General features: G+C 39.7%; 1 protein-coding gene across 1 annotated transcript in view; it reads right to left on the bottom strand.

The window, feature by feature from the left end:
• Window positions 1-11,339, bottom strand: part of LOC307261221 (unconventional myosin-VIIa-like) — a gene marked incomplete at its 3' end in the record, with an annotated part of 34,841 nt that extends 23,502 nt beyond the window's left edge. The window contains exons 1-14 of the mRNA XM_080041710.1: window positions 11,229-11,339; window positions 10,785-10,937; window positions 6,909-7,093; window positions 6,497-6,618; window positions 5,757-5,899; window positions 5,251-5,364; window positions 4,282-4,435; window positions 3,750-3,826; window positions 3,302-3,421; window positions 2,828-2,970; window positions 1,956-2,166; window positions 1,551-1,686; window positions 775-881; window positions 374-415 (exon numbers count right to left, since the gene is read on the bottom strand). Of these exons, the coding sequence (XP_079897836.1) occupies window positions 374-415; window positions 775-881; window positions 1,551-1,686; window positions 1,956-2,166; window positions 2,828-2,970; window positions 3,302-3,421; window positions 3,750-3,826; window positions 4,282-4,435; window positions 5,251-5,364; window positions 5,757-5,899; window positions 6,497-6,618; window positions 6,909-7,093; window positions 10,785-10,895 (1,665 nt within the window). The 5' untranslated portion in view covers window positions 10,896-10,937; window positions 11,229-11,339. The remainder of the gene's footprint in view (window positions 1-373; window positions 416-774; window positions 882-1,550; window positions 1,687-1,955; window positions 2,167-2,827; window positions 2,971-3,301; window positions 3,422-3,749; window positions 3,827-4,281; window positions 4,436-5,250; window positions 5,365-5,756; window positions 5,900-6,496; window positions 6,619-6,908; window positions 7,094-10,784; window positions 10,938-11,228) is intronic.
• Window positions 11,340-11,898: the final 559 nt, after the last annotated feature.

Raw genomic sequence — 11,898 nt, 5'->3', positions numbered from 1 at the left:
ACGGCCATTATCTCAAATTTCTTTTTCAATACTCTAAACTCTACATATTCATTCTTAACACTAATATATGTTGTTAATTCTCTGATTATTGATACGTTTTGTCTTTAAAAACATGCTGAAAATGCATTTTTAAGACCTGTAGTTTGGGCTTCATCCAACATCTAGATTATTGTTTTTTTTTAAAGAGATGAAAATGTACACATACTAGTTAGATATTGCAAAGCAATCAACTGGAAAAGTGTCACGATGACATCTATAAGTTAAAATGTTTACCCTGTTCACCTGCAGTGTCTGGCCTAAAGCAAACACATACTGGGGACTGATGATTGAGCACATGTTTAGCACATGCTTGATGCTTAGGGCAGTAGATTACCTTGGGAGTGGGGGTGCTGGGCTGCTGATAGCCACACAGAAACTGATGTGAGAGACAGAGACAGAGAGTGACAGGATGGGGGGCAGCCATTAGTAAGAAGAAAAAGTCACCACTTAAAGGTGTAGTGAGCGATTCTTGAGAATGCTTGTTGTCAAAATCACTTTGTCAAAGTCAGTGAATATCTCCTAACAATCCGCTACCTGTACATAGGCTACTGTGTGTATGCTGAAAATAAATTGACAGAAAGTGATTTTGACAACAAGCATTCTACAGAATCACTGACTCCGCCTTTAACAGCAACACAAACAAAAGTTAAAAAAGGAAGGGAAAATGATTAGTCCGCCATTAGAAATAATTCATGTTTTTCGTGGTGGTGTTATGACAGTGTTTGCTGGTCTCACCATGGCAACGTCAGCCTGGAATATCTGTTTGATGAACTTGTTCTTAGACGAGTGGACGAGCTGGATGATGTCGGTGTGGAGGCTGTCACGGTTCTTCTCCAGGAAGCCTGAAGGACGGACAGAGAAGGAAATACTGTCAGGTCACGATATTCTATTCAGGTAATAATACATTCATCATTCATCCAGGATTCCATCTGTTTCACTTGCTGCCCTCTTGAAAGCGCTACAGATCACTCAAAACCCGGACCAATAGACTCAAACACAGCTTTTTCCCCACCGCAATAAGAATTCTGAAAGGACAAACACTTCAAAACCGAAATGACTCAACCTGTTTGATGTGCAATATTCTTAATGTGCAATTTGTATCAAGGCCCAAGAAATGTTTCAGTTGATTCTACTGCTAAGAAAAAAAAACCTGGACGTACAGCAGAAGGTATAAAATCCCAAGAAATGTTTCAGTTGTTGATTCTACTGCTAAGAAAAAAAATCTGGACGTACAGCAGAAGATATTTAATCCATGCGCAAACACTAAAGCCTTACTTCATGTAGATGCGAGAGTGTTGTTGTAATTACTCGGAATTCCTCATGGGGGCGTCAGAAGTTACACACTATGGCTTTAATGACATGACAGCTCTTTTAAAACCCTGGCTATTTACTAATAGATTATGCCGTGGCTGTTTTTTATTCAGATTAACTGTATTCTGATCCTCACATCTCATTGACCTTTATTTAAACCAAAATCCTGATGAAAATCTAGTGCAAAGGACTGGACGCACCCCGGGTCTCGTACTGCACCACACCGGCAAAGTGCTGGATCCCAAACTGTGTTGCGTAGCTGTGTTTAGGAGGGAAGTAGTTGGAGTTGTTCTTGTGCTGCGAGTTGAGTTTATAAAGCATCGTAGCATCAGTTCCCTGGGGAAAGACAAAGAAAAAGTTAGTTATATAAGTTATAAAAAAAAATTAAAAATAAAAATAAATGTTTTGACAACTTATAGTGGATTTAAAGCTGATGATACACACACACACACACACACACACACACACACACACACACACACACACACACACACACACACACACACACACACACACACACACACACACACACACACACACACACACACACACACACACACACACACACACACACACTCACACTCACACTCCCTTCCATTCTGTACCTTGGGGAACTTGCTCTCTTCGTCGATGAGAGCGATGATGTTGAGCGGCTTGTTAGCGATCATGTCCAGCGCGTCCTGGTTGTCAGTGAACTCGATGTGCTGCCAGCTGATGTCCTCCAGGTTGTACTCCTCCTGCTCCAGCTTGAACACGTGACGCACAAAGAACTGCTGCAGGTTCTCGTTGGCAAAGTTTATACACAGCTGCTCGAAGCTACACGGGGGAGAGGAGAAAGAAGAAAATAAGGTTTAGTTTAGATTAGTTTAGTTTATTTATTTCGATCACATATATACACAACATTGCATAGGTGTAGGTTAAAGCACTTTGCTTATTGCACCAACCCTTTTTACATTTTATATATTTTTTTTTCGTGGGTCCCTCAGGATCTTATTATTTTCTTATTATTCTATTTTTCATTAAGTATTATTATTTAGAGGTGTTATATTACAGAATTAAAATGGCAGATAGGACTAGGGCTGCCCTCTGAAAGTCAATGATTCAAATCATCAGTTTTCTGTTGTAAATTATTAAGACACAAAGAACTGCTGCAGGTTCTCATTGGCAAAGTTTATGCATAAACTTTGCCAATGAGAACCTGCAGTGATCTTACATTTTCAACCATTTTCTTGTAAAAGGTAGGCCAAATATCTCACTCGAATGCTTTTCTTATTGATAAATAGTATCACAAATCCTCAAATTCACTGTATTGAACACTCACACTGATTCGACTGAGAAAATTAGGCTTCAACGCCAGCCTTAGATACAACACTTTATTACAATTAAAATGTAAAAACTTTCTAATTAGACGTTCTATGTTGGACCAATGGACCAAAAATTCATGTTTCTAATCAAACTGCCAAGCAGACCATCTCACCTGTTGACAATAAAGTTCTCAAACCCAAAGATGTCGAGCAGCCCGATGGACTTGGGCACGATGTTGCTCTCACAGCTCGGCTGTCTGTAGATGGCCGCGTTGATCTTATCCACAATCCACACAAACAGACGTCCATAGATCCCCTGTAGGGTGACACTGGTGGTCAGTATTTGGCAAAAGTTGTGTATTTTTATTGTATATTGTGTATTTGTAATAACTCAACGTCATTGTAAAAGAGGGTCACCCCTGAATTGATCTTTCGAGGTTAAATAAAGGAAAATGAATGAATGAAAAGTAGATCTGTCATTTAAAGGTGGAGTCAGCGATTCTGGAGAAGGCTTGTTGTCAAAATCAGTGAATATCTCCTTACAAGTACCTGCAGTACCTATCCGTACTGGGCATGTAAACAATGGGTTTGTAAACAAAAGGGGCCCATTGGAGCTAGCATGCCAGTTTACAGAGCATAGGATGTACCTTGACGAATGCGTCCCGGACATCCAGGCCTTGCTCCACACTAAGGGGCGTAGCGACACTCTCCCCGCGTGTGATCAGCGTTCGTGTGGTCAAACACACCATCACATCTTTGGGCTCCACCTGCAGCGAACCACAAGCAATGTTAGAGGAAATGGAGGAAATAACAATGACTTTGATGAATAAAAATGTACTCCATTTTAACTCCTACACACACGCACACACTCACACACTCTCACCCACCCAACCACACACACAAACACACACACACACACACACACACACACACACACACACACACACACACACACACACACACACACACACACACACACACACACACACACACACACACACACACACACACACACACACACACACACACACACACACACACACACACACACACACACACACACACACACACACACACACACACACACACACACACCTCCATGAGTGAAGCAGCCGTCACCAGGTCGGGAGATTTCACAACAACGCAGGCGTCCAGGTTGTCATAGGTACGAGCTGCGGAAAATCAAAAAGATCATAGTTTTTTTCTCACAGATCTTAAAGCATCTGGGAACCTGGTTGAAAATAGTAAAAATCAATGGTAACACTTTACAATGAGGGTAACATTAATTAACAGTTATAAGTAATGCTTATTTAGCATGAACTAAGCATTAGAGGTGCTACGTGGAAATTTTAAATATTTCTGAAACAGTCAAATTTTTCCTCTGATCATAAATTACATGTAACATCAAACAAGACCATCAGTGCAAAGAATGCTATTTTTATATGGTAAAAAAAACTACCGCTTTCGTCCAAAGGGGGTGCTAGAATGAACACAAACTAAAAGTTCCTTGGAGCACCTTTAACTAACCATAAATGAATGCACCCTTAGAAGGAAACACCATTGACAATTAGCTTCTAAAATGGCGTTTTTTAATCGCTAAGAAAAACACATCTGCAGCTCATCCTACCCTCAAAGCGCAGGTTGCCCATGTGCAGTATTGCAGCGAGGAGCTTGGAGATCTCCCAGTTCTCCGTCTCTGTGAACATCAGAACCTTCATGGCCGACATGATGTTGGAGTAATCCCTCAGGTCGTCACGCCCGTCACACGCTGTACAGTTTCCCTGGAGGAGACAAAGACACAGGGGCCTTTAGCTTCTCTTCAATAGCTTCTACAGTAGCACTATAGCTAAACATTGCACATTGGTTTGTAAGAGGGGAAAAGCCTAAGCATTGAGTGGCTTCTTGAAAGAGCGGCAAAACGAAAAGTTAACTGGAAATATCAAAAGTAAAAACAAATGCAGATTTATTTGTTTTCGGGCAATATATTGATTCTCCTCCGCTAGTACAGTTGTAGTGAAGCTAGGTAGATTTGGAAACAATTAAGACTACCAGTATCTAAAAGATGAAAACAAACCGGCAACATGCCATCTTGGTTTCATGGCGCATGCTTAGTACAAACAAGAATTGCCATGCACATATTGAGGTCATGACACCAGGGTTTCCTAAAACCTCTGTTTCACTCGTAAACAGGAATACAGGCAAAAAATGAAAGATCTTCACCCTTGAGGCGGTGTTTCGCAAAAGTTCCAGTGATCTAAGAACTCCATTTACCACCATTTTCGTGTAGACGGAGGGGCAAATATCCAACTCCAATGCAGTTTTTCTGATTGCCAAATAGTAGTAACACAAATAGTCGATTTTCTATATGAGCGGGCAGATCTGAATCAGCTGAGATTATTCAAAATGGTTCGAAAGGTGGTAATCTGAGACACTATTTACATTTGATCCCCTCTAAGCGAGCTAAAATGATCACATTCCCCCGTTCTCCCCTATATTGATTCTCCTCCGCTCGATGTAGTAATGTTATTGTAAAGCTAGGTTGCCTTCGAAACAATTAAGCCAGACGGTCAAATGAATATGGTTGTTACTAAGTTACCATGGTGAGGTAGGAGTAGTCCGTGGCGAGTCCCAGGCCCAGCTTAACCTTCATCTCTGGGGCCATTCCCTTCAGCATGCAGTAGAACACGTGGTAGTTCCTCTCATCTGGAGCCTGGACAGACCATTCAACCAAACACAACTGAACTGAAAACGCCTGAAATTATTAGAATTGTATACAGCCCCGGAAAAAATTAAGAGACCAGTCTGGATTTTTCTTCAATCTTCATCTCTACAGAACCTATTGAAAATGCTCTTAATGACAATATTTTTATTGTGAATTTGGAATAAATGTTGTCAGTAGTTTGTGTTATAAAATCAAAATGTTCATTCTACTCAAACATATGCCTCTAAAAAGTAAAACAAGAGACACTGAACATTTGGAGTGGTCTCTTAATTGTTTCAAGGGGCTGTATATTATTATATCTTTCTTCACTGACACTGGCGATGTGTGTTATCTTCAAAGAGTTCTGCAAATTATAAAATATATAAAAGATTAATTCTCACCTGTCGACACACGCGTGACTTCTCCAGCAGGTATTGCTCGATCTTGGCTCCTTCGATGGCGCCTCTCTTGTTGAAGTGAATGTCTACGTACTTCCCAAAGCGACTGCTGTTATCGTTACGAATGGTCTTGGCATTTCCAAATGCTGAATGTGTTAATGGACCAATCATACAGTGAGGTGATGGGGAAAAAGCACAATGGTATAAAGTGAGCGACAAAACATATACAGTAGCATTGCACGATTATATATAACTTATTGGTTTTACATTTTGGTTAGATTCAGGTTCATAAATGATTCCCAACATCGGCCAAATGACAAACGTGTAAATCTGAACATCAACCAATCCATGTTAACTGGGCTGGGTGAACTGCACCTGCCCCTGAAGAGTATTTGACATCAATAAAAGCTCAAGAACAGTGACAAAACTTCCCACAGGAGTGACATCTGAATATCAGGAAAAAAGGCCCCATATAGTATGAAGAGAAATGGTAATTTAAACATCTACTTCTCTACATAAACTGGACAAAACTCTGGCCAGCTGAAGGTTATTTAATCCAAACTAATGCACCACAACAGCTGGATTTGACATGTATTTGTTCCAGATTTAAAATAACTTTTTCACAGTTACACCAAGGTATACATCCAAGTACTCCATTTAGATTGGACATTTACGAAGCCCAACAGTTAGACATTTTATTGAACATTTGAGATGATATTTTTATAGCAATGCATCTGTCTGACCTTCTAGGATGGGCGTGGCCTCCAGGACTTGCTGTTCGATCCAGGAGTGTTGTCCGCTGATCGCAGCGAGGAACTGAAGGATCAGTTTGGTGCTCTCTGTCTTCCCCGCTCCGGACTCACCACTGTCACACACACAGGAGGACGGTTACACACTCAGACAACAATACAGTAAAATACATAGAAATAAAATAACAAAATAAATGTACAAACACAGAATTATTTAATATTTGCATTAATTGCTATTACTTATTATTATCATTACATCAAAAGTCCAGAATTTTTTTTTTCCAGCTGTTGTGATGGAAACCATGTTTGTTCTTTACTCTTAACTGCATGTTCACACACAAACACAAACACACACCCCCCCCCCCCCCCCCCCCCCCACACCACACACACACACACACACACACACCTGATGATGCAGCACTGGTCTTTGTTGTTCCGCTGCATGTTGAAGTAACAGTTGTCCGCTATGGCGAATATGTGCGGCGGCATTTCTCCGATCTTCTTATTGGTGTAGAGGCGGATCTGGTCTGCGGTGTAGATGGGAAGCAGCTGGTACGGGTTCACTGCCACCAGGATCGAGCCTGTGTATGTCTGTATGAACGCAAAAAATAGTTACTTATTATGAACCCAAAAAACACAAGAGTTGATGTTATGACTATAGTAATTTATTCGATTTTCAAATGTTTCCTTGGGACTTACTCAAACTATTTATTTTTTATTTTTTGTATGAACGCAAAAAAAAGTTATTATGGCTATAGTTATTTACTATCTCGAATTTCCCTTGTGAATGAGTTATTATGAACCCAAAAAACACAAGAGTTGATGTTATGACTAATCATTTTTTATCTCCATTTTCTAATTTTCCCTTGTGATTTTCTCAAACTATTTGGTAAAAGTTTCCAAATCAAACAAGATGGTTGTATACATGAAGCAGCTTTATTTGCCCCTATTGCTAATCACTAATTAGATTTTCTCCATAATTTGATTAAAAAAATTAACTGGATTTTTAACATTGAGGACTGCAATCATATCGTGAAAATTAAAATGAAATCTTCCTAAAATCTTTGCAGTGATTTCTTATGGATCATGGATTTAATCATACAAAAGTGTTTCAACATTTCTACTGAAGAAGCTGGAGCCAGGTATAAGTCACTATCTACTACATCAGCAGGAGATAGAATCAGTCATTAGTAAAGCAGGACAAGGTTGCAAAGTAACATATGGAAACCATGCGAGGCCATGTTTTTATTAACTATTTTTCTTGGAAACCAATAAAACAAAGCAAAAACAAAATGAACTTAACACTTCAAATAGTTTGCCATTTTGGGAAATACTGTGTCTAGCCAGCAGGTGATTAGCTCAGTTTACAGGCGGAAGCAGCTTTCCAGGTAGCCTCATAAGCTCACTGATTAACAGTTCATATATCGTTTCATTAATCTGTATTAAACCTGTTAAAAAAAACAATCTGATCTTCGCAACCAAAGAGCTGCAACCAAACCAGTTGTCCATGTATTCTGTCATTGTATTCAGCTAAAGCACCTAAAATAAACTTGCCATAAACTTGCCTTGATCATGTTCTTAAGATAATGGGGATACAATAGATTAATATACACACACCATGGCTGCTCTTACCAGCCACAGTTACAGAGAGGCAACATGTTAAAATCAATGAATATAGAGAAAGAAAGAGTGTGTTAGGACGATTTGACTTTAGCAAAAGCGCATTTAAAAGCTTGTCAATATCGGTTACGTACTCACCCTTCCACCACAAATTGTCTACATGGAAAGAGAGAACAAAACACCCAAAAAAAAACAATTATAGAACTAACTGGCAGTCAAAGCTCTCTCTCTCTCACACACACACACACACACACACACACACACACACACACACACACACACACACACACACACACACACACACACACACACACACACACACACACACACACACACACACACACACACACACACACACACACACACACACACACACACACACACACACACACACACACACACACACACACACACACACACACACACACACACACACTAGCAGCATGTACAAGCTTTTCCAGGCACTTGCCCCCTTTGGTTCAAACTGAGCTGTTAAGCCTCAAAACTACTAGACGATATCCAGCGTAAGCCTATTTAAGACTGCTCGCTCTTTGAATTAGGTTCCTACGTACAGAGAACAATCCCTTTACTAAAACCCTTTGTTACTAAAGGAACCGGATTTTGACACTGGGGCTTTGTCACTTAAGTCATTATTTATTTTGTGTGAAAACTGCGTAGGCATCTAAAGGTCTGGTCTGTCAGCCTTAATCAGCACAGGAGTCATACACCTCAAATGTTAAGTATACAAGATGTAAAGTAAATACTGTGGTGCCATTTGCTCTTCGTAATTTAAGATGCAATAAAGTATGATGTCTGTCTGTCTGTCTGTCTGTCTGTCTGTCTGTCTGTCTGTCTGTCTGTCTGTCTGTCTGTCTGTCTGTCTATCTATCTATCTATCATCCATGGAAACCAGCCTTTTGGCAGATAATCAGATGCATTTATACTTCTTTTAGCAAATAAAGATGACAATAAACATGTAGGCTACAGTAAGAAGCTAGAACCAATACATTTCTGCTATTTAAAAAATATGAAAGATCAAACAAGTTGATAATTAATTGACGAATCAACTTAATATAAGATTATTCTAATAATATGATACAAACTGATACAAAAGTCTTTATAATGAAATACGTTTTTTTTTTGGTAACAATTTCTTGTTTCCTTTTTGAGAACATTTGAAGTAAGAGCGAGGCCGGAGACATGTGTGTGTGTGTGTGTGTGTGTGTGTGTGTGTGTGTGTGTGTGTGTGTGTGTGTGTGTGTGTGTGTCTCTGTGTGTGTGTGGGTTGGAGACATTCTGTTTATTGCTGTATTTATAGTAACACGTAATTCAACGGCGGGGTATTAAAAGGTAGCAAGTAAACAGCTTAACCTGAATAACAACCTCACTGCTCCGTGGCCAATTATCAGACTACTACCTCCACCATGTTAAACTGTGTCAACTCTGCTCCCTGTGACCCGTTTACCTTCACTGCACTGTTGGTGCTAAGCCTTCATCCAACCAACCTCAGAGACCCCACACGTACTCTGTTTGTCATTTTAAATTGTCTTAAATATTTAAAAAAAAAATCAGATAGAACTTTATTCATCCTGAAGGACATTGTGTTGCCAGGTTGCTCCAAGATGACAGAAAAAAAATTATATTAATTCAGAAAAATATAAATATAAGAAGTGTAATAAAAAATGCAGAGTGTTACAAAAATACAAAGTTTAAAGTAAATGTAAGGTAAACAGTGCCTCAAAAGAAAGAATAGATGGCCCATGATGGTGACAAGTCACACCGCACACCAAAATATCTATATTTTCATACCAATAAACCAATATTCCACTATAAGGCAGCTGACACAACTTTTAATGTCTTGCCAAATTAATGAAAAGCCTTTTATTTATTTTTAAACGCAATCTTGAGTGCGTAGAAATAAGATTTTTTATTACTCTTTTTTGGTCATCATTACTCTTCTCCTTCTTGCTTTATTCTGTCATATAAATTTTCAACGACTTTGTCAATCAATTTGCACCTAATGACTTCATATCATTGTTTTCTGTTTTTCTTTTAATGACAACTTACAAAAATACCAACCGATTTGACTCATTTTTACCCCGGGTCAAATTCCGCCTGTAAATCGTTCTCAGGGAAAAATCAAACCTGTGTAAATGCATTAATAACAACTATATAAAAATATGATTATTTTTACTGATGGTTTAATTTGCTGTTACAGATCATTTATGAGCATCGGAGAAAGAAAACGTGATTTGGGAGCTTTAAATGTGTTGGTAGGATGAGGTATTAAGTCAAAGTATACTTTATTATCCCAGAGTTGGAGAAATTTGTGTGTTCAAAAGTGCAGCACAATTAGGACACATATGCATACAGGTGGGTACGCCACACACACACACACACACACACACACACACACACACACACACACACACACACACACACACACACACACACACACACACACACACACACACACACACACACACACACACACACACACACACACACACACACACACACACACACACACACACACACACACACACACACACAACAACAACAACAACAACAACATTTAAGAATAAATGGTTCAGTCATTCAGTAGCAGTCCATAGCGTGTGTGCCAAGCCGCCGTGGCGTTATAACAGAGAGTGTTACTCACATAGATGACACATTCATTGTAGCGGATGAGCAGGTTGCGCAGGATGCCGGCTTCGTTCAGGTCTCCCAGGCGGATCATGTCCTCCACACCGTGCACGGAGGTCGGGTGCATCGGCTTGATGTTCGTGGCATTACGAGAGGAGATCCAGTGTTCCTTGTGTGAGAGAATATACAACAGTAAATTCCCCAGTGTTAAATATGCAGTGTTTGACTGTGTGTCTGTGTGTCTGTCTGTTTGTCTGTGTGTGTGTGTGTGTGTGTGTGTGTGTGTGTGTGTCTGTCTGTCTGTCTGTCTGTCATTAACTTTTTCTGAGTGATTACAGAAACTGCTGGAGTAGATGGTGTTTAATTGAAGTTGTGTAGTGTTACTTTTACACTTAAAAATGTATTGCTTGAAAATCTAGTTTGTTACAGTGTGGGTCTTATTTTCGTGCTGATGACTCACCTTTCCTTCATCATCGAGGACCTGTATCTGTCCCGAGTCACACACTTTGACCACGGCTCCGACCGGGACGTCAAACTCTCGGCCCGTTTTGAGGTCCAGCCAGACATAGTCCCCCTGGGTGGTAACATACAGCTTTGGGTTAACATGGATAATGCAAAAAGAGCCCAACATTTTTTTTTTTTTTTAAAGATAATTTTTTGGCATTTTCAAGCTTTATTAGATAGTACAGAGTTGAAATGGGGAGACAGAGAGAGAGGGGGGATGACCAGCAGTAAAGGTCCACGGGACGGATTCGAACCCGTGACCACTGCGATGAAGGCCGGAGCTAATATGTTACACGCTCTATCCACTAGGCCAACGGAGCGCCCCAGAGCCCAATATACTTGACTAAATCAAGGCTTTATAACAGTATAACAAACTTAATGTCTGATACCTTTTATGGTACTTAAACTATCTTTTACACACCCATAATGTCTCTGAAGTTACCAAAAAATAACTAACAGCATCCAAAAGTGATAATGTATAATTTTCTCTACTATAATCTTAATGTGTTTGTGCCTGTGAGAACTTCATTATGTCTGTTAAATAACTATGAAATATGAAAAGTTGCCTCACACATTTGGTTGTCTAATGTTTCAGCTGCCAACTCTCTGAATGGGAGGATTAAGTC

The sequence above is a fragment of the Ammodytes marinus genome, assembly GCF_949987685.1.
Source record: "Ammodytes marinus genome assembly, chromosome: 14".
Lineage (NCBI taxonomy): Eukaryota > Metazoa > Chordata > Actinopteri > Uranoscopiformes > Ammodytidae > Ammodytes > Ammodytes marinus.
The sequence above is the reverse complement of the archived record's forward strand: the minus strand, read 5'-3'. Positions and strand labels throughout refer to the sequence as shown.